This window comes from Caretta caretta, chromosome 14 (genome assembly GCF_965140235.1).
Source record: "Caretta caretta isolate rCarCar2 chromosome 14, rCarCar1.hap1, whole genome shotgun sequence".
NCBI lineage: Eukaryota > Metazoa > Chordata > Testudines > Cheloniidae > Caretta > Caretta caretta.
The window spans coordinates 19,571,435-19,594,028 of NC_134219.1; the positions used below are offsets into that span (position 1 = coordinate 19,571,435).

At 40.6% G+C, this 22,594-nt stretch overlaps 1 protein-coding gene across 3 annotated transcripts in view; it reads left to right on the forward strand.

The window, feature by feature from the left end:
- Positions 1 to 22,594, forward strand: part of FOXK2 (forkhead box K2) — a 103,782-nt gene that overhangs the window by 3,379 nt on the left and 77,809 nt on the right. For 2 of the 3 annotated variants that reach the window (XM_075119349.1, XM_075119347.1), the window contains exon 3: positions 2,196 to 2,300. The exons of the other annotated variant lie outside the window; for it this stretch is intronic. In XM_075119349.1, the coding sequence (XP_074975450.1) occupies positions 2,196 to 2,300 (105 nt within the window). The remainder of the gene's footprint in view (positions 1 to 2,195; positions 2,301 to 22,594) is intronic. 3 annotated transcript variants of the gene reach the window in all.

The following is a 22,594-nucleotide window of genomic DNA, read 5'->3' on the forward strand; positions in this document are numbered from 1 at the left end:
GATTTTTTTTTTCCAGAAAAATACTACCGTTATATCTTAAGTACATATATGGCCCTCTTTATTTTAGTATCTGATCGCCTAACAGTCTTTATAGCTCAATTACATTGAGTATAGGGCTATCCCAGCAAGTTTTTAAAAAAACATTTATTCTTCCTATTTGACATTTCTTCTCAAAGAAGAGAGGAAGAAGATGGCTCTCCTGAGATGAAAGGACTGTTTTTTCTGGGTCTTAATCCTGGAACATAATGTTAGGTGGCTCTGTACATCCAGACCAAATACCTTTTGTCCTCATGTTCTACAGGGTTGTTTTTTTTTTTTTTTTTTTTGCCTGAGCAATACTACAAATTAACAATCAGTTTGTTCAGCAATCCTGTTCCCACCAGTGTCACAGTTATTGGGTTGCTGCTTTGGGTAACATCAAATCTGTGAGATAAACTGGTGATGCTCATTGATACTGCTCACAGAGTAACATACTAATACTAAGCTATGTTTCTGGGTCTAGTTGTTCCTGTCCATGCTGAAGTGGTTCTGGCAACAACTATTTAAATGGTTATTCCAAGACAATTTCCCTGACAGTTGTGGATTTTTTTTTTCTGAGAACCACTCTATATAGAACCCTCCTTCCCCAAGTAGTTTCTTTCTTCTTTTTTTTTTTTTGGGAGGGCTGGGAGATTTCTGTCCAGTTTGTTCAGTTAGATGTGGTGACCACCACCGTGTTTAAACAAAGTTCAGATCTTGGCAAACCATCCAGTAGCCTACTAAGCTGGAGACTTAGTCCCCAACAGTGTGTGGGGAGGGTGGTGCACTGCAGTTTCCTTGAAGTTCCAGTTATATTACAGCTTCATGAGGTTAAAATCTTTAGAATAAACACTCTGTTAAGATGAATGGAAATGATACATATCACTTTTAGGGACATATTACACCCATTCTCTGCAGCTATAGAGGACTCTCTTTGGCTCTGCCTACACTGAGGATTTTCTGAAATTCTCCCATCCTTCTCTGGGCAGTGTTAAATGATGTGATTAAAAATGCTTATTGCCAATCTGGAGTGATGGTGGAAGAATTCTAAGAATCCTCAAAGTAAATAAGATCCACTAGTGGAAACAGTGTAATTCAACCTCAGTGGGGATGCAACAAGATTTTGGGGAGCCTGTATGGGACATGAGTACCTCTTGGAACAGTAGGTATTTGGATAAGGTGCTGATGGATCTAGTTAACAGTGCATCACTTCCACTCTCACAGAATGGCAAATGGTGTGGAGGAGGCTATTCTGTGGCTGAACTAACATCCACATGGTATCTCTGCTGCTGTACAGTAGCCTTGGGAATATGAGGGAAAAGAATGACTCTGTCAGCCCTACAGAAATTCCCAATATTGGTCCTGGCTACTCTGGCTGAGTGCAGAGCTAGGATTTGAACTGAAGTCAGTTCACACCTCTCATCGTTTTGGATAGATTCAATAAGACAACATAACACTGGTTCAGAAATTGAAGGGGTATCTTTGCAGCCATAAAGGGTAGATACTTTTTTTTAAAAGGCTTAAATTATGGAGAAAACTGATAAGATGTCACGGTCACCAGGGAAAGTTTTCTGCTCATCACTGGCAAGTGGGTTATTTTTCAAGCCCTGGCAGTTTTTGCTAGCACACTTTCAGCTGAAGTACAGTCAGTACCAAACACAGAAATTACGACCTGAAGTAAAATGAGCCCTGATGTATTCAGCTTCCTTTTTTTCAGGCTACTTTGTTCATATTTTGCCTTGGAAAATGTGTGTAAATTGTATCTTCTATCACTATTTTATTACTATCATTTTTAAGTGAATGTGTAACTATTTTTGTCCTTAGAAAAATAAGATGGGGTATTTTAGTGTAAAATACCACAGTCATTGAGTTATTTTGATTGGAACAATATATGTTAAACTGTATTGAACCACAGTGAGAAGAAATATTGTGAAAGTGTAGAATACCAGTATGGTAAAAAGTATGTATTGCATGCGCAAAAATGCATATGAATCATTATCAATGTAACTAGTTTCACATAATCCAAAAATAATTGGAAACAAATAGTTCATGTAAAATTCCACTGAGAAGTACTTGTCTTAATATAAATTATGTGAAAATAAAACCATATTTGTTGTTTAGGTTTCTGAAGGCCACAAAACAAGCAAGTTAATGATCATTGTCACATTACTTTTCAGGCTGGCCAACAAGAAGAATATCAAGCGTTTACATAATGGTGCTGAGACATTTTTGATCTCTTCTGGTTTTGCTGTGAGGATGTTATTTATTATGGAGAACTTATTGTAAGTTGTAGTATAAAATTCCATGTTAATTGCGAACAACAAATTAAAATTCATTAACTGAAACTTCATTGTGGTATGTTAACATTAATAAAGAGTGTGGAGTGGACTGTTTATTATGGGAGTCCATAGTGAAAACTGCATCAATGTCAGACATGGCTCTTTGATGGGAAAGAGAAACAGCAAACTACACTAACACTGGTAGGATAACTTCTGATCAGCTTGAGAATGATGGCTTACTTTCTATAATCTTTGAACATTTTATTCACATTCAAATATGTGGTTGAAATGTTCAAATGACATTCTAGAGGTGGTGGTAGTACCATCTGATCATGTTTTCTTTCCTGTAATTTTTTTCCCTAAAGTCCTCCTCCTTATGGAGCAGGTTCAATACATGCCTGGATTTTCTGCAGAGAGGTTGTGCACTGAATGATGAGTTTTGATAGCTAATGATGACATGCATGTGGCAAATACATGCATTGATAAATTTCAGTGTTAATTATTTTGATTGCTCATGTATTAGTTTTCATTTTATTAAAACCAAAATAGTGCTTTTTTTTAATCTTTGATTACTTATGTTTCAGTTACAAAGGCCATATCAGCATTGAACATCACAATAATTATTAAAGCTCAATAGAGTAGTAGTGATTCTGTATATAATTGTGAGTTTGTGTGTAGTTACTAAATATGAATAATCTTGGAAAGTTTTCATCTGGCAATAGTGAACTAGTATGTGTGTATGTTCAATATGTGCTTATAAAATGGCTTGGATAAAACTGTGAGCCTAATTGGCCAAAGAGAATGAAGTCATATAATCTAACACATTCATGGGGATTTAGGTGTTGATCCTGCATCCTTCAAGTCAATCAGAGCTTTTCCATTGACTGGAATGAGACCAGGATCAAGCCCTTAGAGACAAACTCTTCCAACTAGACCATTACATAAAATATGCAATTTTTAAAAGGCACTTTAGTTCAGCTGTTGTTAAAAAGCAAATGCTACCCCTTTTTCTTTAACTCTTCTTTTGCTGGCTTTGAAGTACAGTAACACTGAGGAAATTCTGTGTCTTGACAATAGTTATTTTGTATTATTCAATAAATGTTACATGGGCCACCAACTTGTTGAAATAAAACAGAAAGTGGTGGTATTTGTTGGAAACTTCCTATTGAGAAGGAACGTTTAACACTTTATATTATGACAGGTTTCAGAGTAGCGGCCGTGTTAGTCTGTATTCGCAAAAAGAAAAGGAGTACTTGTGGCACCTTAGAGACTAAGAAATTTATTTGAGCATAAGCTTTCGTGAGCTACAGCTCACTTCATCGGACGCATCTGATGAAGGGAACTGTAGCTCACGAAAGCTTATGCTCAAATAAATTTCTTAGTCTCTAAGGTGCCACAAGTACTCCTTTGCTTTATATTATATCTTTCTCCCTGTTCTTTCAAAATTTTGTCCCTGGCTGCCTGATGTTCAGTAATGCAAGTCTAACTGCTGAATTAGTCTGGCCTAGAAAAAATGGCATCATAACTGGTGGCGGTCACTTCAGTGATGAAAGAGCGAAAAGAAAGGTTTAGTCTTCAACTTAACTTCCACCCTTTCACAGGATAGATCATCAGAATTTTTTCTAAGCTAAACACATTTGAAGTGTTCCATTTCAGATGAATAGTTATTTAGCTACAGGGCGTAGACATCACCAGTATGGTTTTAAACAGGAAAAAAATGGTTTGCTATAGAACATTGTTTTTTTTGAATGCAGCATTACTGTTACAGTTGCTTTCTGTGTAGCCATAGGTCTTCTAATTCCTTTATTGGAATTCAGAAAGAGCTACTGAATCTTTGAAATGTAAGTGTTCTAGCTGTATTTAAACTGGGATACATTTGGAAACCTCCTTCTAAATGCAGGCATATTTACCAATCATTTACATGGGAATTTAAGTACAAAAATACAGACTTTCATAACTACTAAATTTGGTAGTTGTGTTCTTTCGCCTGTTTGCGTTGGCAAATAATTTTTTCTTGTTTTAAAATCATAAAAACTGTTGATATGAAATGGACTACTTCAAATACGTTTAGTTTAGAAATAATTCTGATAATCTGTCCTGTATTTTTTGAGATTTTCTTTTTAGTTAATTATTATAAAACTTTAATGAGAACAGGTTTCTTTTTAATAGCTCTTGCCCTTTATTTAAAGTGTGGAATAATCAGCCCTGTAACATGACAACTGATGTCTGCGTAGCATGGGAGTAGTTTTCTTTTATTTTCCCAACTTAAAATAAACATGTTTGGATGTCTACATTGTAGTTCTTGTGAGGAATAAGCCGTGGGAGCAGATATACCTTGGAGAAATGCAGGCCTATTCCTTTATATACAGTAAAGAATAAAGAAAATAGGGTAGTTAATTAAAGTTGGTTTTAAAATAGAATATATATCCATTTTTTGTGAGACCTTAACAATTCTGTTTCTATTATAAATGCCTATGCTCAGGATTTATCATGCAGTCATAAATCAACAAGGGAAAACTGGTCACACATGTTACTTAGGATATATAATGGGGATATAGAAGTCTTTGGTTCTAGTTTCAGCTCTTCCACAGACTTGCTGGGTGATTTTTGTGGAAGTCAATTTTCTCTCTATGCCTCCATTTCTTCATCAGTGCAGTGGGAAGAATATCTACCATAGAGGAATTGTGAGGTTCAAGTGTGTTTTGAACCTTAGAAGGAAGTCACATTAGTACAAAGTATTTAGTAAATAAGGCTGAGCTCTAACCATGATTGTTGTAGAAGTGGGATCCAAGGTTTTCCAAAGGTTACTAGTGATTGCTTTGCTTTTTTTCCTGTACCTAGCTCAAGATACCTTAAAAGAGCCCCTTTAAAGTGTGTCAAGCTGAGCACAGAAAATCGCAAGTCACTTCTGAAAATCTTGGTCAATGATTTTTATGTTCTAAATGTGTCCTTGATAGGCCCTTCAGGATTTTTGTTATGAATGGCTGGATATAACAACACTTTAAAACAAATTTCCTTGCAAAGTTCAACCATGGACTGCATGGAAGAGAACTGGTGGTTAGAGACAGCACTGCAGCTGGGCAATAAACCAGTTTACTTAATCTCAGTGAGCTCTTAAATTCTACAAAGCTTTTTTTGCGTGCAGGAATTATGTACAAGTTAATGTTAAGCAGGGAGTAGAGAGGAGGGAAAGGCTGCAGGGGGTGTTTTTGCAGGGGCGGGGTGGGGGGTGATTGGTGTTGAGAATAGTGGAGAGTTGGCATAGTAGGAAGTTTTGGACAGGGAGGACTATGATTGGTGGCACCAGAGGAGAAGCAGTTGTGTGTGAGGGGCATGGAAGGAGCAGGACCATATACGGGATCATTCTTTGCAGGCAGTGGGGTTTCAGTTTGGTGGTGGGGGAAATGAAGTAGAAGAGGAACTGCAATCTGAATATTTTTATGGCTTGTACTAAGCCATAGCTACTTTCTTATTCCGCTTCCTCTCCCTGTTCCAGAAACTGCTGTCCCATCCCCTCCACTCTTTAACAGAACTCCAATTCTCCCTCATCACCATGACACCCAGAGTCCATGGTGAGTGGACATATGTGTGGAATTCACCTGGGGTGTTGAGAAATAGACTAGGCAACTTCTAGGAGTGAAAGTAGCTGGTGGATCTAAGCACTTGTCATTTCATTTCTTTTCAAATGTAATTTACCTTATATTGAATAAGAGTAATAACTTGGATGTAAAATTTAAAAACTGCTCTATGTGTGATATCAAAATGTTTGCAAGAGAATTTTGGAGTTTGTGGTGATGCTCGTTCTTTAGTAACAAGACCCAAGTGTTTATATTGAAATACTTTCTTTACCAAAGTTACTAAATCTTTGACCAAGAATTATTATGGAAAATTCACTTGTCCTCTGAAGTTGTTGTGTTTTATATATGGAACTAAATCAGTTATTAATATATGAAATGCAGCTGGTTTAATCTTGCTTTATGTGCAATAGTCAATGAAACAATAGGCTTGTTTATTTGTGTATACACACACTCCAATTTCTTTTATTTTGGAAAGCTGGAATAGTTTTACAAAGAATAGGATGCAGCATGTGCACTCATCTTGCTTTACTATATTCTTTTCTCTTTGCCCTTTTCACAACTACTGTAACAAAGTTAAAAAAAGACATAACTTGTCAGCATAGGAGTAATTTTCTTTTCTTTTCCCAACTTAAAATAAATATGTTTGGATGTCTGCATTGTGCAGATATAAAAAAATACTGGATTTAGATAGTTTGTTGTGCACGTGCAAAAAAAACTATCTCCACAAGTATATGTAACAAGTGTTCTATGAATTTTCAGATATATACTGCAAGGGCATTAATTTCTCAGGCATTTAGGGAGAGCAAGGGCTGTGCTGGGTGGGGCTTGCATACTATGTCTGTTTTTAAGACATCTTATTTTGTTTTTAAGTATATTTGGTGCATTGATTAGTGCACATTTATATCACTGTGAAAACTGTGTAGGAGCTCATAGAGCATGGGGTTGCATACCTATCTCCATATTTATATGAATTTGGAAATATTAATGATATAGCGAAAGTTGATTTCTCCTTACATTATTTCATCACATTCTAACCATGATAAATGGAACCCTGCATGCAGGATCCTCTGCTAGGACAAAACTCTTTCTAGGTAGTTTAAGGAGAAACTGGCCAAGGCATTTTTGAGGCATGGGTGTTGAAATTTGAAATTTCTTTATTTTTCCCCTTTACAGCTCAAAACCATTAGAATATCAGAGGAAATTTCAAAAAGGGGGAAGCACTTCTGACTAATTTTTGGGTGGATGGAGAAGATAACTATTTTGGGGCTAGATTGTAGATTACCCCTTATGCAGCTGTGCAGTGTGGTTGGAAGCATAAGATACTTCTTCCCCCTTGCACTTCCTGCATGGGTAGGATAGAATTGCAGCCACTTAGTGGGGTGTCATAGATTTCACTCCCTCTAATACATCCCTCTAATACACATCATTGAGCCCTTATTTAAAGCGTGAGGGAGTCCAGCTTGCTTTAGGTGGCATTCTTATCTGGTACATCTGGCAAGCATTATATGTTAATAAATGTGCATGGAGCCGATGCAAACTACAAAATATGTGCATAGATCCAATGCATCTATTGTATTGTCGATGCTGGGTGCATGCATGTGTTCTAAAAATGTGCATAACGCTGCATGTAACTTTATGCTTGAACATCAGACAGCTGCAATGCTAATAGCAGGAACTATAAATCCACAAAAATAAGCTTTAATAATGTAGGCAGAATATATCCCACCAAATGGTCCTCAGTTAACCTACTAAAATATTAATATATCCACAGATTATGCTGGAAGAGCTAAAAATCCTGCCTATTGAAATCCATATGAATGCCTTATACATGGGTAATTCCAAATGAAAATGTTGGATCATTATCTTGCCACATCCTGAAACTTTTGATATTGTATTGACTCTTTAATAGTTTATGACAACTGTGGATGTATGCAGCTTTAATTTTGTACATGAGTAGCTCAGTTAATTACTCGTTGCTTGTGTACTATGAAGTATTGCTTAGTTCAAGATAGCTGCAGTAGCAGCAACATGTAAGCTTTTCAGAACAGGGACTTCTCTTCAAGTTTGTGTAGAAAGCACTTAATACATAGTGGGTGGTGCTGTAATCCATACAACTAATCTTTCAGGCTATTTATACAGTAGTCTGTAGTTGAAAATACACTGGATTTAAGACGTCCACGGGAACTTCTGTGTGCTCTTCTTACAAGACTGAAAAGAAGTACAACTGACCTATCAAAGCATTCAGAGTATTAAATAGTGATAATCTGGTGTATCACAGATGCTATATGTGAGGATCATGTACTTCTATTTAAGATACGTCTACAAAAACCACAAGCTTGAGTCTTAATACAAATTCCAGGGAGATTCTTAGAATAGTGTAGATTTAAGATATCTAGAGTTGGCAAACTTCTTAAAATCCTTAGTTACACTTTCAAGATTGACTAGGACCAGTCCCGTGAGGTATAAGACTCAGGATTTGTCAAACTGAGATACAAATATCAAACTTGCATGTGCCACAAATGGCAGGGGCCTAGAGTGCTGGTCATAGGGGATAGAGCAAAGGTGGTTTGGATGACTCCAGCTGTGCATTTCCAGATTTTCAAACTTCTTATAATTGAACCGTAACTTGTTGTTTCTTGGCATTACACATTTTTTTTTAATTCAGTAGTGCTCTCCAAATTGTTTTCCTCTTAATTTTCTGTAACTTTTCTTTTTAAACCGTAACTCCAGTTTAGGAATTTTTTGTCTTGGCATTTGATATAGTCTCTTGGGTTTTTTGGTTCTGTGAAAATATACATTCAGAAAATTCCAAGGTACACTCTTCTGATCTTAAAAATTGCTATTGCATATGTGCACAATATTTCTATAAGTTTCTACTACATGTAGCATATGCTCTGTAATTATGTAAGCTATTGTCTATTAAGGTAAGATTTTAAATTATGAATATTTAACATTGTCTAGATAATGCTTTTTTGTAGTAAAAAAAACCCTTAGCTATTCCAGTCTAAGATAGTTAACTCCAAACCTTTCAGTCATTCACAAAAACAATTGGAAGCTTAGGTAACCTTTGTATTGTTGTGGTCCTTTAGACTAGGAGTTCTCAAACTTCATTGCACCGCGACCCCCTTCTGACAACGAAAATTACGACATGACCCCAGGAGCGGGAACCAAAGCTTGAGCCCACTTGAGTCCCACCACCCTGGGGGTGGGGGAGGGTCAAAGCCAAAGCTCAAGAGCTTCAGACCCAGGCGGGGTGCCTGTAACCTGAGCCCTGCCACCCAGGGCTGAAGCCCTCGGGCTTTGGCTTTAGCCCTGGGTGGTGGGGCTCAGGCTTTGGCTTTGGCCCCAGCAAGTCTAACACCAGCCCTGGCAACCGCATTAAAACAGGGTCACGACCCACAGTTTGAGAACCGCTGCTTTAGATAAATACATGCGCTAACTTTCAGTGACCAATTAAAAATAGTAGTAGAAACTTAGTACTATTAAGGATCCAATTTTAAAATGACAAACTTCAGGAAATAAAAAAATAATGCTGCCTTTTTCTGAGCATTATGAGTAAGAGATGTAATGCTGACAGCTTGTATTAACCAGGTTGCATAGGGCATTCAGCAAAGAAATATCTTAGCTAACTTTTTTGTAATTCCTTTATCTCTGCCTCTTGAAATCCTTTGGCAGTTATTAATTCATTAAAGACACTTTAGATCGTTCTGCATCATGAATTGTACAGGATCTATGTATCAATTATGTGAATGAACTGTTTATTTTAGTGTCTTGATTAAACTGGGAAGTGAGAGCTCTTGGAAAGAACTTAAGGTAATGAACACGTTGTGCTCAATGACCCTTTCTCTCCTTCTCCTCGCACGGTTCCCTGGAAGAAGTGCAGTTAGTGGTGCAATTCAGGGGATGTTTTGCGGTTTAAGTCAACTTTAGTTTAGTTTCAGCTTTCCAGATCCCCTTTTAAGATTAGAATGTCAATTAGATACGTATTATTTAAAGAGGTAGGATGATTTCCAAAATGCAACCCCCCCCTCCCCCCTTCGTTCTAAAATATCTTCCTTTCATTGTAAAAACATCAAAAACGAGTTACGGCAGTGTTAACATTCCATATCAGGAGCTGGGCAACTCAGACAACATCATCATCCAGGATGATGTTTATTGATGAATGCACTCCCATTGCATAGTCCATCAGCTCTCTGTTGTCAGCTCCTTTCCTGTGAACCAGAAGGGAACTGAAACTGACTAAAATCCTGCTTTCCAATGTCTGAATGTAAGATTCTTACCAACTTCAGACCCCTGCTGGCTCTGAAACATGGAGCCAGCAGTGATAAGTGATAAATGGTGTAGGATGTATCTGTGATCCCAGTACACACTGGGTTTTGTTTGTGTTGCTTATTAAAGCCCTAGCTCAGGAGAAGTTATTGCATCTCCTAGTTTGGAGTAATAGTCTGCCTTTCTTGTAAGAGAAATTAGTCTCAAAAATGTAGAATTTCGTGGGGTGTCTTTTTTTTTTTTTTTTTTTTTTTAGCATTAGATTTTTGGGTTTGTCAACACTGATTGGCTTCTGACATTTTGTGTATAATAGATATACAGCATATAGAATGTGATATGTATGTCTAAGCTTCAGAAAAAAAAAAGTTATGAAAATCCTAAAGCAAAAATGGAATGTGTAAATGTAGCCAAGAAATGAGTCCTGGGTAAAAACTATGGTAAGCATGCTCTTATGATTTGTATCTCTTTCCTTTCTGTTTAATCAAAACAGAGCATGAATGAAAGAGAGTGAGCATGCACAAGTCTTGCACCAGCATGCACAAGACCTTACATGGTATGTCTACACTGCAACGTAAGCCCCTGCTTGAGCTTGGGCTCAAGCCAAACTCCCCCTTGCATCTGTACTACAATTGTGCTAACCCAGGGCTCAGACCCAGGGTCCCAGGACCCTGCAGGGCAGGAGGGTCCAAGCACAAGTCAACCTGAGATCCAGGGTCCCAGACCTATTGCTTTGCAGTGTAGATGCAGCCCCACTTTACTCAGGTCCTGGGAGTCTGCCAGAAGTATCCCACAATTCCATGGGACAACTTCCTTGGTCCTCTCTTAGTCCCAACAATCTGCAACCCACTGTATTGAAAATAGAAGCCATACCCCTTGGTGAATGGCAGCAACACAGATAATCGTAAACCCATTCTCTTCTGATCATCAAACTGAAAGCACAGTATCCGAGAACCTCCTGGGTTTGCAATGGAAAGTAAGCCAATCAAGCTTTTTTCAAAGTGAGCTGCTTCATGGTCATGGGAGGACAGCCAAATTTTGGTGAATTTCTGATGTGAAGCAAGTAAAACTGTGGACTTCAGCAGAAGCACCAAAAATGACCACACATACTAGCGGATAGCTAAAAAGTTGGCAGGTCTGCAGATTATCCGGACAGGTGATCAGAGTAGGGAGCGTATTAAGAGGTCGAAGAGCAAGTAGCAGAAGACCAGGGACAAGAACCACACCTCAGGCAACTGGTCAACAACATGCCCACTTTATGATGACTTTGTCAAGGTTCTGGGCACTGTACCCAACACAGAGCCAACCGTATTTCATGAAGATCTGGTCAGCCAGGATGTGCCTTCTTGGTCCCTGAATCCAGCATGGGGACTGATGGGAGCCAGCACTAGGCTCCCAGTAAGGAGCATGAAGTTCCCTTTTAATGAAATCATTCCTAGAACAGGCTGCGGATCAGGATCAACAGCAAATTCTTGGTCCCTACTTTGAAGAACTGTTCGATAGTTTTCCCTCCCCACCCTCAAGGAACAACTCGCTGCCGAGTCTGCAGAAAACCTGGTGGAGAGAGAAGCCACCCCAGAGCCCAGTAAGTGTATGACTGAAATTTACAGTTTATTATTACAGTAATGGGAGGGATTTCTGCTGTAAGAAGCAATGCAAAAATGATAAGCCCCAGCTAGCAGTGTGCGGCCATCAATGGCAGATTATATCACAGTGCCTTGGTGTCACCACTCCCCCCACTAAGTGGAATTCAAAATGGCAACTTGGAATTTCAAACATTCATAAACAGCTGTTATTTTAACTGTTAAGTCACAGATGTTTGCTAGGGTCATTCATATTTTCCTTTCAGTAATAAATTTGCCACTGTGTAATCATTCCTCTGGGGTCCCTGGAGCAGCCTGTAAACAGTGAACTGAGTGTGTTGTATTTGGGAAACAGTATTCTATTTCCAAATGTAGTCCATTTCAGTTAGAGGTAATCCATGCAGTCTGTGGGTCACAAAATCATTTCTCCAAAGTATGAGTGGGGTGTCAGTTTTCCCCCAGAACTATGCCAGGTGGTGGATGGAGGAAAGCTGCAGATTTCAGAATGTTCGTGTTCAGCAATAACAGAGTAAGCCACATGTGAGCTAACACAGCATCATGTTAATTCCCTCATAGGTTATGACCCAATTTTGGCTGCTGATAGCTGCAAACTTTTCCTGAAGCTGGACTTCAGATAGTCAATCACATTGCAGGGAAGGGTGTATTTTCTAGACCCCTCCCTCTGTATAGCTGACTAGTCCACTCCACTAACAGATTTGCTGTTTGGTCACTATATGTTTGAGTACTTCAGCTGCATAAACTGCAGGTTTCCCTCCAGCCGCTTGGAGTAACATCTCCCTCTGCCAATAGGGTACCACAAGAACAGTTATCTTTCACAATATAGAAGGCCTGAAATGACAGAAAAAGCCTTTTGCAGCAAGGGCACTATACATACCAGCCCTCCATCCCTCATGGAAATTAGGAAAATTTTATGAAACACAAAAAAGGGTTATAATTTTAAACTTACCATTGTTTCTGCACTTCTATGATTCGATTAACAAGGCTGTATCCAGAGACAGTCTGAGGACTGAAGCATCCCCTTCACATTATATGTTGGTTCACTTCAGAAATGTTACATTTTGTCCTTGAGATTCCACAAAAATTAATTCTGTGTTCTAGTTTAGACAATTATCCTCTTTCATGTCCTATTTCAGGACCCTCAACCTATGTACCCCCTGCTCTTCTTCAGGAACTCGATCCCTGGCTCAACGTACCTTCATGTTCCAAAAGGAATTGTTTCCATGATGAAGTTATGGTTGATGTTCTTGAGAGGGCAGACCAGCAGGTCCAGTACCAGAAGAAGAGTGACAAAAGACTGGAACAATGGCATGTTGACAGGCAGGAGGACAGGCTGAGGTTTGTTGTTCAGGTGGAGGACAGGTTTCAACTAGGGAGCAGGCACTTGCAAAGCAGTGCCTGGCAAAGGAAGGCTAAGGGAGGAGGACAGAGCTCAACAGAGAGAACTGTTTCAGCAACTCCTGTCCATAATGGCTGCCTCTCCAACTCCATGGCATGATGTTCCTGCAACATACCTCAGTCCAGCAGTAACTTCGATAATTCTGTGTTGGAGTGGCCTATGCATTCAGGACTCATGAATGGCTGGGCAGGGCAGCCTTCCTTCGTCAATCCCCCCTGCCACCTTCAACCCCTGTCTGGTGGAAATATCCCCCTTCCCCTCCCCCAACAACCACAGAGTGAGGGGAAAATGTAAAGAAGGGACAGGAGAATGTTGAGCCAGGGAACATGTAGTGATAGGGGGATTGTGTCATGTATTAACTATTTCCTGCCCTTTTGGATGTGTGGTTTTGTAATGGCAGCTGGCCTGCCCAACGCTGTGTGACTGTTTTACTATTTTAGAACATGTTTCCAAATAAAGCCTGTTTATATTTTCAAGAACATTTATTGATACTGCATTGCATCATTGAATTATGGCTTGAGAAAGTAAAGCTAAAAAATGTTCAAGAACAATTAATAGGTTTGCTTACCAATGCTTCTTTTATTTAGGTATGGTACATCAATTCACATTTCAATAAACTGGCTGTACACCCATTCTGGTCCCGTCCCCCCCAGCCTCTTCTCCAGCCAAGTTCATTGTTCATCATGTCACTCAGACTTACATTGCATGTCAGTCCCCCCTACATCCCTCCCAAGCTCTGCCCCCTCCCCCCCTCCCAAAAAAAAAAAAAAAGTAATAAGCCCCTTTTTCCCCACAAGCTCATTCTTATAGGTACTATTCCTCCTCTTCCTTAGGGCCATGCAGGCTCATAATATGAGAACACAGCATCTGTGACTTCTGGTTCCCGGTGCCATCAGCTTCCACAGTGGTAGCTGTACTTTCTGGTTGAGGGTACTGATCCAGTATCCCCTTGCTATTGGAGGCCCAATCAGGGGGAAATAGCTCACCTCTGGCTTCGCAAAGGCTGTGAAGAGCACAACAAGCCACAGTAATTGACAGAATTGATGACACTGACATTCAAATGACTTTGTAGACACCTCCAATATGATTTTAATCTGCCAGAAACACATTCAACAACCATTCTACACCTGCTGAGTGTGTAATTAAACCTTCTTTTGCCAGGGTCTCTGAAATGGTTTCAAATGCCAAGGCAAAAGGGAGTATGTGGGGTCCTCCAGAATAGCAGTGGGGAAGGGAACATCATTTATGTCAATGTCATTTGGTGGGAATAATGTCCAAGTGTGGCCATGAACGCAGACTCTCAAGTGGCGAGAAACTCTGGCATCTCAAACTTTTCCAGTACAGACAACGCTGACGTTCAGAAATCTGCCTCTATAGTCCACTAGTGCCTGCATAACTAATGAGGACCCTTTGCGGTTTAGGTACACATGTGTTCCTTGAGGAGGGTAAACTATGGGCACGAGTCCCGTCAATGGCCCCAGCACAATTGGGAAACCCCATTCTCCCAAAGTCAGCAATTACCTATGGAATATCTTTAATGCATGCCACCTTGGGGTAAGCCACTCAATTGTCTCAGTTGCCTCTGCCACTACTTTACTCACAGTCAACTTTCCAACCCCAAACTGGTTGGCAACAAACTTGTAGCAGTGTGGGGTAGTCAGCTTCCAGATGGTTACAGTAACCCGCTTCTGGATCAGCCAGGGTGCCGTTAGATGTCCCTCTTCACATTTGGAGGGTTGGGAGTGAGCTGTTCACAAAGCTCCAGAAATGAGGGTTTCTTCATGCGAAAGTTCTGGACTCATTGCTGGTCCTCCCAGGTCTGCATGATAACCTTGTCCCACCAGCCTGTGCTTGTGGCCCTGCGCCAGAAGCAGCAGTCTACGTAGGGGGCATCAGTGGCTACACCAGTTATGCTGATCAGCATCTGCCAGTGCAGATCTGCAATGCCAAGGTATTCTGCTTCCTCCTGACACTCCCTCAGGGAATCTGTAAGATACCTTTGGTGGGACAGAAAACACCGTTGAAATTTCCACCGTTGAAATTGGCACCTCATGAATGTGCTGTCAGTTATGCAGGAGTGAAAGTGCAAGCAAGAGGAGTTTGTCAAAAGGTGCCTCCTCCATGTCGCTGGGTCTGCTAACTGGGAACGCAAGGACCAAAATGACTGCTCAGCAGGTTGTATTGTCAGGCTGCTCAAACTACTGCTCACCCTGCACATTACAAGAAAAGTTTTCCCACAGTGCATCATGGCCCTAGGGCGAGAGTGGACACATTTCAGGAGGGCACTAGGAACTCTGGTATATGGTTACTTTGACTTGGCTCTGTGCACTGAAGTGTGGATGCTAGATCCTTAGGTTCAAGCATGGATTAGAGAAGTCTTTTAATGTAGGGTTAAAACACAATGTAGATGCTCAGGCCCAGGGTTCCCTAATACAGGTCAGTCAACTGGAGTTCCACTAACCTTAGGACTACAATGCAGTGTAGACATGTCCATAGTGATGTGTTAAGATCATACCTTGTGAAACCCAAAGATGACTGACTTAAAATGCTTCTGAGACAGTGTTTTCCCAGGAAGTACTCTGGTTTCTGTTGATACAAGATCTCAGTACCTAGGGATCCCTATTTGGACCATTAGCTTTCCCACCTTTAAAGCTCTCTGCCACAACCAAGATCCTAGCTGAGAACTGGACAAGATTCAACCATGTATTTCTTGATCTGGTTGTTAAACCAATATAAAAGCAGGATGGAAAGTGATTTATTCTTTTCTTTCATGTGGCAACTTGAAAAGCAACATAAAAGGTCGACGTTCAAGTTTGTCAACCACTCTGTGGCTTGTAGTGACATGGTGTGAACCAAGGTTGTCCCTCCAGAGAAGGATCTTAGAGGACAGCAGTTGACTAGGTGTTCTATAGTTCGGATATCTTCTCCACATTCACATAGTGGTTTGTCCTTCTTCTTCTAGTTGTATAGTAGATAGTTGCATCACCTGTGTGAGGTTCCGACATGGTTCACTGTGATCCATATCTTAGATGGCACGGTGAAGCGCAGTTGTTGGTCTGTAATATCCATAATCTGTTCTTGATCCTGCTGTCTTCTCACAGGCTTGGACAGTTGTCTTTTGATGATAGTCCCAAGTTTTAAGAGCTTTGTCTGCTACCCAGACAGGGTTCCTGGACCTAACACAGCATCTTCAGGTGGGTTATGGGGGCAAGTTTAGAAATCTTCATAAATGGGCAAATCTGGATTTGTTTATTGCATTGTCATCGTGTTGTATTATTGCTGCTCCTCTTTGGAGGGATGATGGTGAGATATGTGCAATGACGTGAGACTGTTGTTGACTTCAGCACTCCTGTGACAATTCCCATAGCAGTGAACAATTGCTTGTCAACAAGTTTCTTATATACATTGTCTGTCCATACTTGTGTGCAGTATTCAGCTGCTGAGAAGACAAGGGCCAAGATGGCTGTCTGTAAAGTGTGAGCATCTGCTCCCCTATTGGTCCCAGCTAATTTGTAGATTTTATCATCCTTCGCCTTTATTTTGGCTGTGGTCTTTGTCAGATGTTGTATGTGAGAACCACTCCAAGATATTTCAGGAAATCCTTGTGCCTAAATTTAATTTAGCAGAAAGTGACATTTAGGTGCCTCTTTGCATGGTGGTTGCTCAGATGGAATGCGGAGACAGGTTTGTTTGGGTTTTTTTTTTTTTTTTTTTTTTAGGTCAGTCTCCATAATCAATAATACTCCCCAGTTTTTTCAGAGCTTCTGTGATGCATTTCTCTTGGGTAAAAGTGCTCACTTGGATGGTAAATGTGAGATCATCCGCTGTCCAAAAATCTGTGTCTGGGTCAGTGGCATATTGCTGATACAAATATTAAAGAGTGATAGTGCCAAGATAAATAACTGTGGGAGCCTGTTGTTAGTAGACAGGGTCTGCTAGTCTGTTTCATTAGTGTACAGAAATCTTTCAGTTGGTGACATGACTGTCAGTACATGCAGTGTTGTTCTGCATACACTATTTTGGCAATTTCTAAGCAGACCATCCCGCCAAACCATTTTGCATGCTGAGGATAGGGCCACAAAGTTCACTGTTCATTTTGAGCTCACTTTGATAGCCAGCTTCCATGTAGGTTGTCAGTGTGATTACCTGATTGCAGGTGCTTTGTCCCAGGCTAAATCTGGATTACTCCGTAGGGTTGTAGTCCTCAAAGATGGTTGTAAGTCTCTGGAGTAAGAGTCTTTCCAAGATATTGTATGTTATGCATAGTAATAATATTAGCCAGTAGATTTTTCAGAATGCAGGCTTCTGTCTCTGGTTTCTGGGTGGCAGTGAGCTTTGCTTGCTTCCATGCCATTTGGCCAAGGCCGTGCATGTTGGTAAAGAAGGGTGTCAGCCAGTCATGGCTATGCTTATCTAGGCTTTTCAGAAATTCTGGGAAGATACTGTCTGGGCCTGCAGTCTTGTGTAGATTGTTGAGAGTTATGGCCTTATCCACTTCTTTTCTAGTTAATGGCTTTGATGGATTCAGTGTTGTTGGGCATGGAGCGATGAAGCTCTTTCTTCACTTTACTTTTGTGATGATTTATTTGAGCCGTGGAATTCTGGGTGGCGGTGGCATCGGCTGTGATAGGTGGCACTCTGCTTTGAGGAGGATTAGGACCACCAAGTTTACAGAGAAGCCTCCAGATTTTCCTATTTGAGTGGGTAAAATCTAGGCTCTGTGAGGCTTTTGCCCATCTGTCTCATCTAGTGGAATTAAGTGATTTCAGGAGAACGGTTGTAGTGGTGGGGTTACCCATTGTCCTGTACTCCTTTAGGAGTGCCTCACTGTCTGCCAACCAGCAGGGAGTGTAGGTTTTCCTGTAGCCATGGGAGATATTCCTTTTTGTGGCCACTTTAAGGAAAAAGAAAAGGAGTACTTGTGGCACCTTAGAGACTAACCAATTTATTTGAGCATGAGCTTTCGTGAGCTACAGCTCACTTCATCGGATGCATCCGAAGTGGTGAAGTTTGTGATGGTGGTCCTGAGTTCCAGGGGAGTTCATTGCACAGTCTCGGTGCCTACCTTAGGAGAAAGTTCTGGTCCCACACAGATAAGCTTTACACTTCTTGTTGAAAGTCCCACTGTGCCAGAACAGCACAGTTGTTCCCTGTAGTCTTTATCTTAGAGCTTTAGGTGATTTTTTAGATATTCAGGACACAGGAAGTATGGGCTGGATGAATGCACTACAAGGTGGGTAGAAAGCTGGCTAGATTGTCGGGCTCAACGGGTAGTGATCAATGGCTCCATGTCTAGTTGGCAGCCGGTATCAAGTGGTGTGCCCCAAGGGTCGGTCCTGGGGCCGGTTTTTGTTCAATATCTTCATAAATGATCTGGAGGATGGTGTGGATTGCACTCTCAGCAAATTTGCGGATGATACTAAACTGGGAGGAGTGGTAGATACGCTGGAGGGGAGGGATAGGATACAGAAGGACCTAGACAAATTGGAGGATTGGGCCAAAAGAAATCTGATGAGGTTCAATAAGGATAAGTGCAGGGTCCTGCACTTAGGATGGAAGAACCCAATGCACAGCTACAGACTAGGGACCGAATGTCTAGGCAGCAGTTCTGCGGAAAAGGACCTAGGGGTGACAGTGGACGAGAAGCTGGATATGAGTCAGCAGTGTGCCCTTGTTGCCAAGAAGGCCAATGGCATTTTGGGATGTATAAGTAGGGGCATAGCGAGCAGATCGAGGGACGTGATCGTTCCCCTCTATTCGACATTGGTGAGGCCTCATCTGGAGTACTGTGTCCAGTTTTGGGCCCCACACTTCAAGAAGGATGTGGATAAATTGGAGAGAGTCCAGCGAAGGGCAACAAAAATGATTAGGGGTCTGGAACATATGAGTTATGAGGAGAGGCTGAGGGAGCTGGGATTGTTTAGCCTGCAGAAGAGAAGAATGAGGGGGGATTTGATAGCTGTTTTCAACTACCTGAAAGGGGGTTCCAAAGAGGATGGCTCTAGACTGTTCTCAATGGTATCAGATGACAGAACGAGGAGTAATGGTCTCAAGTTACAGTGGGGGAGGTTTAGATTGGATATTAGGAAAAACTTTTTCACTAAGAGGGTAGTGAAACACTGGAATGCGTTACCTAGGGAGGTGGTAGAATCTCCTTCCTTAGAGGTTTTTAAGGTCAGGCTTGACAAAGCCCTGGCTGGGATGATTTAACTGGGAATTGGTCCTGCTTTGAGCAGGGGGTTGGACTAGATGACCTTCTGGGGTCCCTTCCAACCCTTATATTCTATGATTCTATGATTCAGGTCATAGAATGGTTTGATTTGTGGTTATAGCTTGAGACAAAATAAATGCATTGGGTGGGTCATACTTCTCACTGGTCACTTTGCTTTATTGCATTTACGCCAAGGATGAATTTGGTCTGCTTTGACAAAGTTTGTTATGTTGGATAAATCTGTAAAATCTTGCCCGTGTCTGACTGTGGGGAAAGAAAATCTTTTTCCAAAGAAGAGCATTTAAATGTTGAACAACAAAAGCTTTCAAAATCCTAACACAACTGCCACCAAGAGATCTAGTCAGCATTATGGGGGAACTACACAGCCATAGAGCCATTTGAGAGTATTCCTGCAATGTGATCTACCTTGGGTTATGTTAGAAGACCACTTGGAAGATTCAGCTAGTATAAAATGCAGCACTCCACCATCTTGGTAGTATGTATTAGCATGAAAAATCACCTGTGCTTCATGAACTGTACTGATTTCCTTTTGTGGTGAATGGTTAGTATAGATTTTGTGTTGTTTACTGCCATCTTGTTCCAGAAAGTGTTCTGATGGTGAGAAGAGTGTTGCAGAAATGTTTGTATTTACAAATGCAAGTAGAGAACACTGCCTTATTTCGATTTTGAGTTTCTGCACTTGGAACAGGAAAAACAGTATTTTAGATTCTGTAGCTAGCACTTCAACCCTCATTTTTGCTGCTTCAAAATTTCTTATTTCTTGAGTCAGAAAATGTTACTTTCTGTTTTACCCAGCTTAATTATCCCGGTTGCTATAATTGTGACACTGTATTCTCAAATGGAAAACTTGAAAAAGTTTTTTAGTAGCAAGATTTCAGCTCAGGATTTGCACAGGTATCTTTTGCCATTAACCAACAAGCCCATACCAAACCACACATGTACAAACATAACTAAGAAGCTTGTATACATTGCAGCTATCTTTTCTGCTGTTGTACTCCACTCTTAGAAATTCCTTTTTAAATTAAGGTTTCCACTCCACCTTCATTTTCCACAGATTACACACAGTGAGGAGGATTTTTCATTATGTGAACTCAGATTGTTTTGCTTAGCAAAATGGGCATTTTTCTTCTAACATATATGTATGTTATTGGGAAACTGCATTGAGGAAGGTTATTTAATTAAATGACAACTTATTAGAAAGTGAAGCACCTCTAAAAATCAAACTTAAGTGAATTGTTCTATATTTTTCTTCTGTTCAGCTTAATCTTGCTCCAGAAGGGCAGTTCCTGTTCACAGGGGACTGTTTCAAAACATGCTAGGTGTAATAAATGTGTGAAACATTTGCTTGCTTACCTTTATTTTTTGGCCCCAATCATGACAAGGAGCAGTATCTACTGACTCCAGCAACTTCTGTTGCATCTTCCCTCCTTTCTGAAAATCAAATGTAAATACAATAAAACCAGCTAAAAATAACTCATTTTATTAATACAATACACAAATGCAGGTGGGTAGGATGAAGGCCAGGCAAGAATACTTGAACTCCTGCAAGATGACAGGATTATTCTGCCTTTTACTGGATGTCTGTCAGTATTTGTTATCTTTGAACATCAGTGGCTTTCTGATCACACAGGCATTTCTTGTTTTTAAAACAGTTCCTTCTGCAGTGGCCTCTTTGATTGCTGAGATTGATCTGATACCTGGAGCTTCTCTTTGTTGCTCCTGGTGTTTTAGTTATTAGTGTTTCTTACAACTGGTAGAACAGGAGCTCTGTCAGTAGTGTTCTAGATCAGAGGTTCTCAACCTTTTCTTTCTGAGCCTCCCCGCCCTCCCCCCCCAAACATGCGATTAAAAACTCCACGGCCCACCTGTGCCACAATAACTAATTTTCTGCATATAAAAGCCAGGATCAACATTAGCAAGCAGGGCAGTTGCCTCGGGCCCCATGAAGCTACATTGGTCAGGCTTCAGCTTCAGCCCCGGGTGGCAGGGCTCAGGGATCGGGGCTTCAGCTTTCTGCTCTGGGCCCCAGCGAGTCTCATGCTGGTCCTGCTTGGAGGCCCCCCTGAAACCTGCTCGAGTCACCCTAGGAGGCCCCAGATCCTTGGTTGAGAACCACTGCCATACTACTTTTTGTTTGGGTGTTTTGTTTTTCTCATGAGACTTTTAGGGTGATTATGACATGTGACCTTGGTGAAAATGATAGAAATGTTATATTGCCTGCTTTATGTTTTGGAATTTAACATTCTTCCCCATTTGCAATTGGGGTAAATTGTACGACATTTTTGTCATAGTATGCTTATAAAATATTTCAGTACTGGTGCTTCTGTGACTGTTATTAATTTGCAAATTTTTTCTCTTGCTGATTATCCTAGTGCCACTCTTTAATGTCCTCAAACAGAATTCTGAGTGGAGTACTTAATTGTGACAAACTAAGTATGTTAATGTGCCCATGAAACACTGAAAGGCTCGTGCATTTTGAAGTCTTTGCAGTTGTCCAATTTTCTCTACCTTTCTGGGTCTGGTTGAAATCCTTTGTCACTAAATATATGTGTGTCCTGCATAACTAATCTCATTCAAACCAATTTGGCATGTGTTCCTTTTGATTTTGTTAAGGCTTTTTCCTTTGGCTTGCTTCCGATCACTCTGTAGTCTTTTACTGTGTTCTTATTTTCTCCCCAAATCATATCATCAGTATGTTTACCCTGTCCAGATCTTTAGAAATCTGGGACATGTAGCTTTGGTGTACCACAGGTGCATTCAGTCCCAAATGGAAGTTTCTTAAACGCACACCTTCTAAAAAGAAAGTTGAAGATGCAGAGTTTTGCACATTTTCTATCTAGTTGGACTTGTCATAACCCTTGTTATGCATTCCGAACTTTTAGACATGATCTTTCTTCAACTGTTCCCATGGTATAGCGCTCTGTCTGGCCTTATTCAGAGGTTTTGAGTCATTATAGGAACGTAAAATTTGTCATACTGGACCAGACCCAAGGTCCATCCAGTCCATTATCCTGTCTCTGACAGTGGTCACTACCAGATGCATCGGAGGAAGGGATAAGAACTTGCAATAGACAGATATGGGATAATTTCTCTTTCCCCACCTCCTGAAAAGCACTCATCCGGGACTCTAATAGTTACTGTATATTTGTAATTGCTGTAGTATCTAGGAACCCTAGTCATGGACCATGACCCCATTATGTTAGCTAGGCACCATACAAATA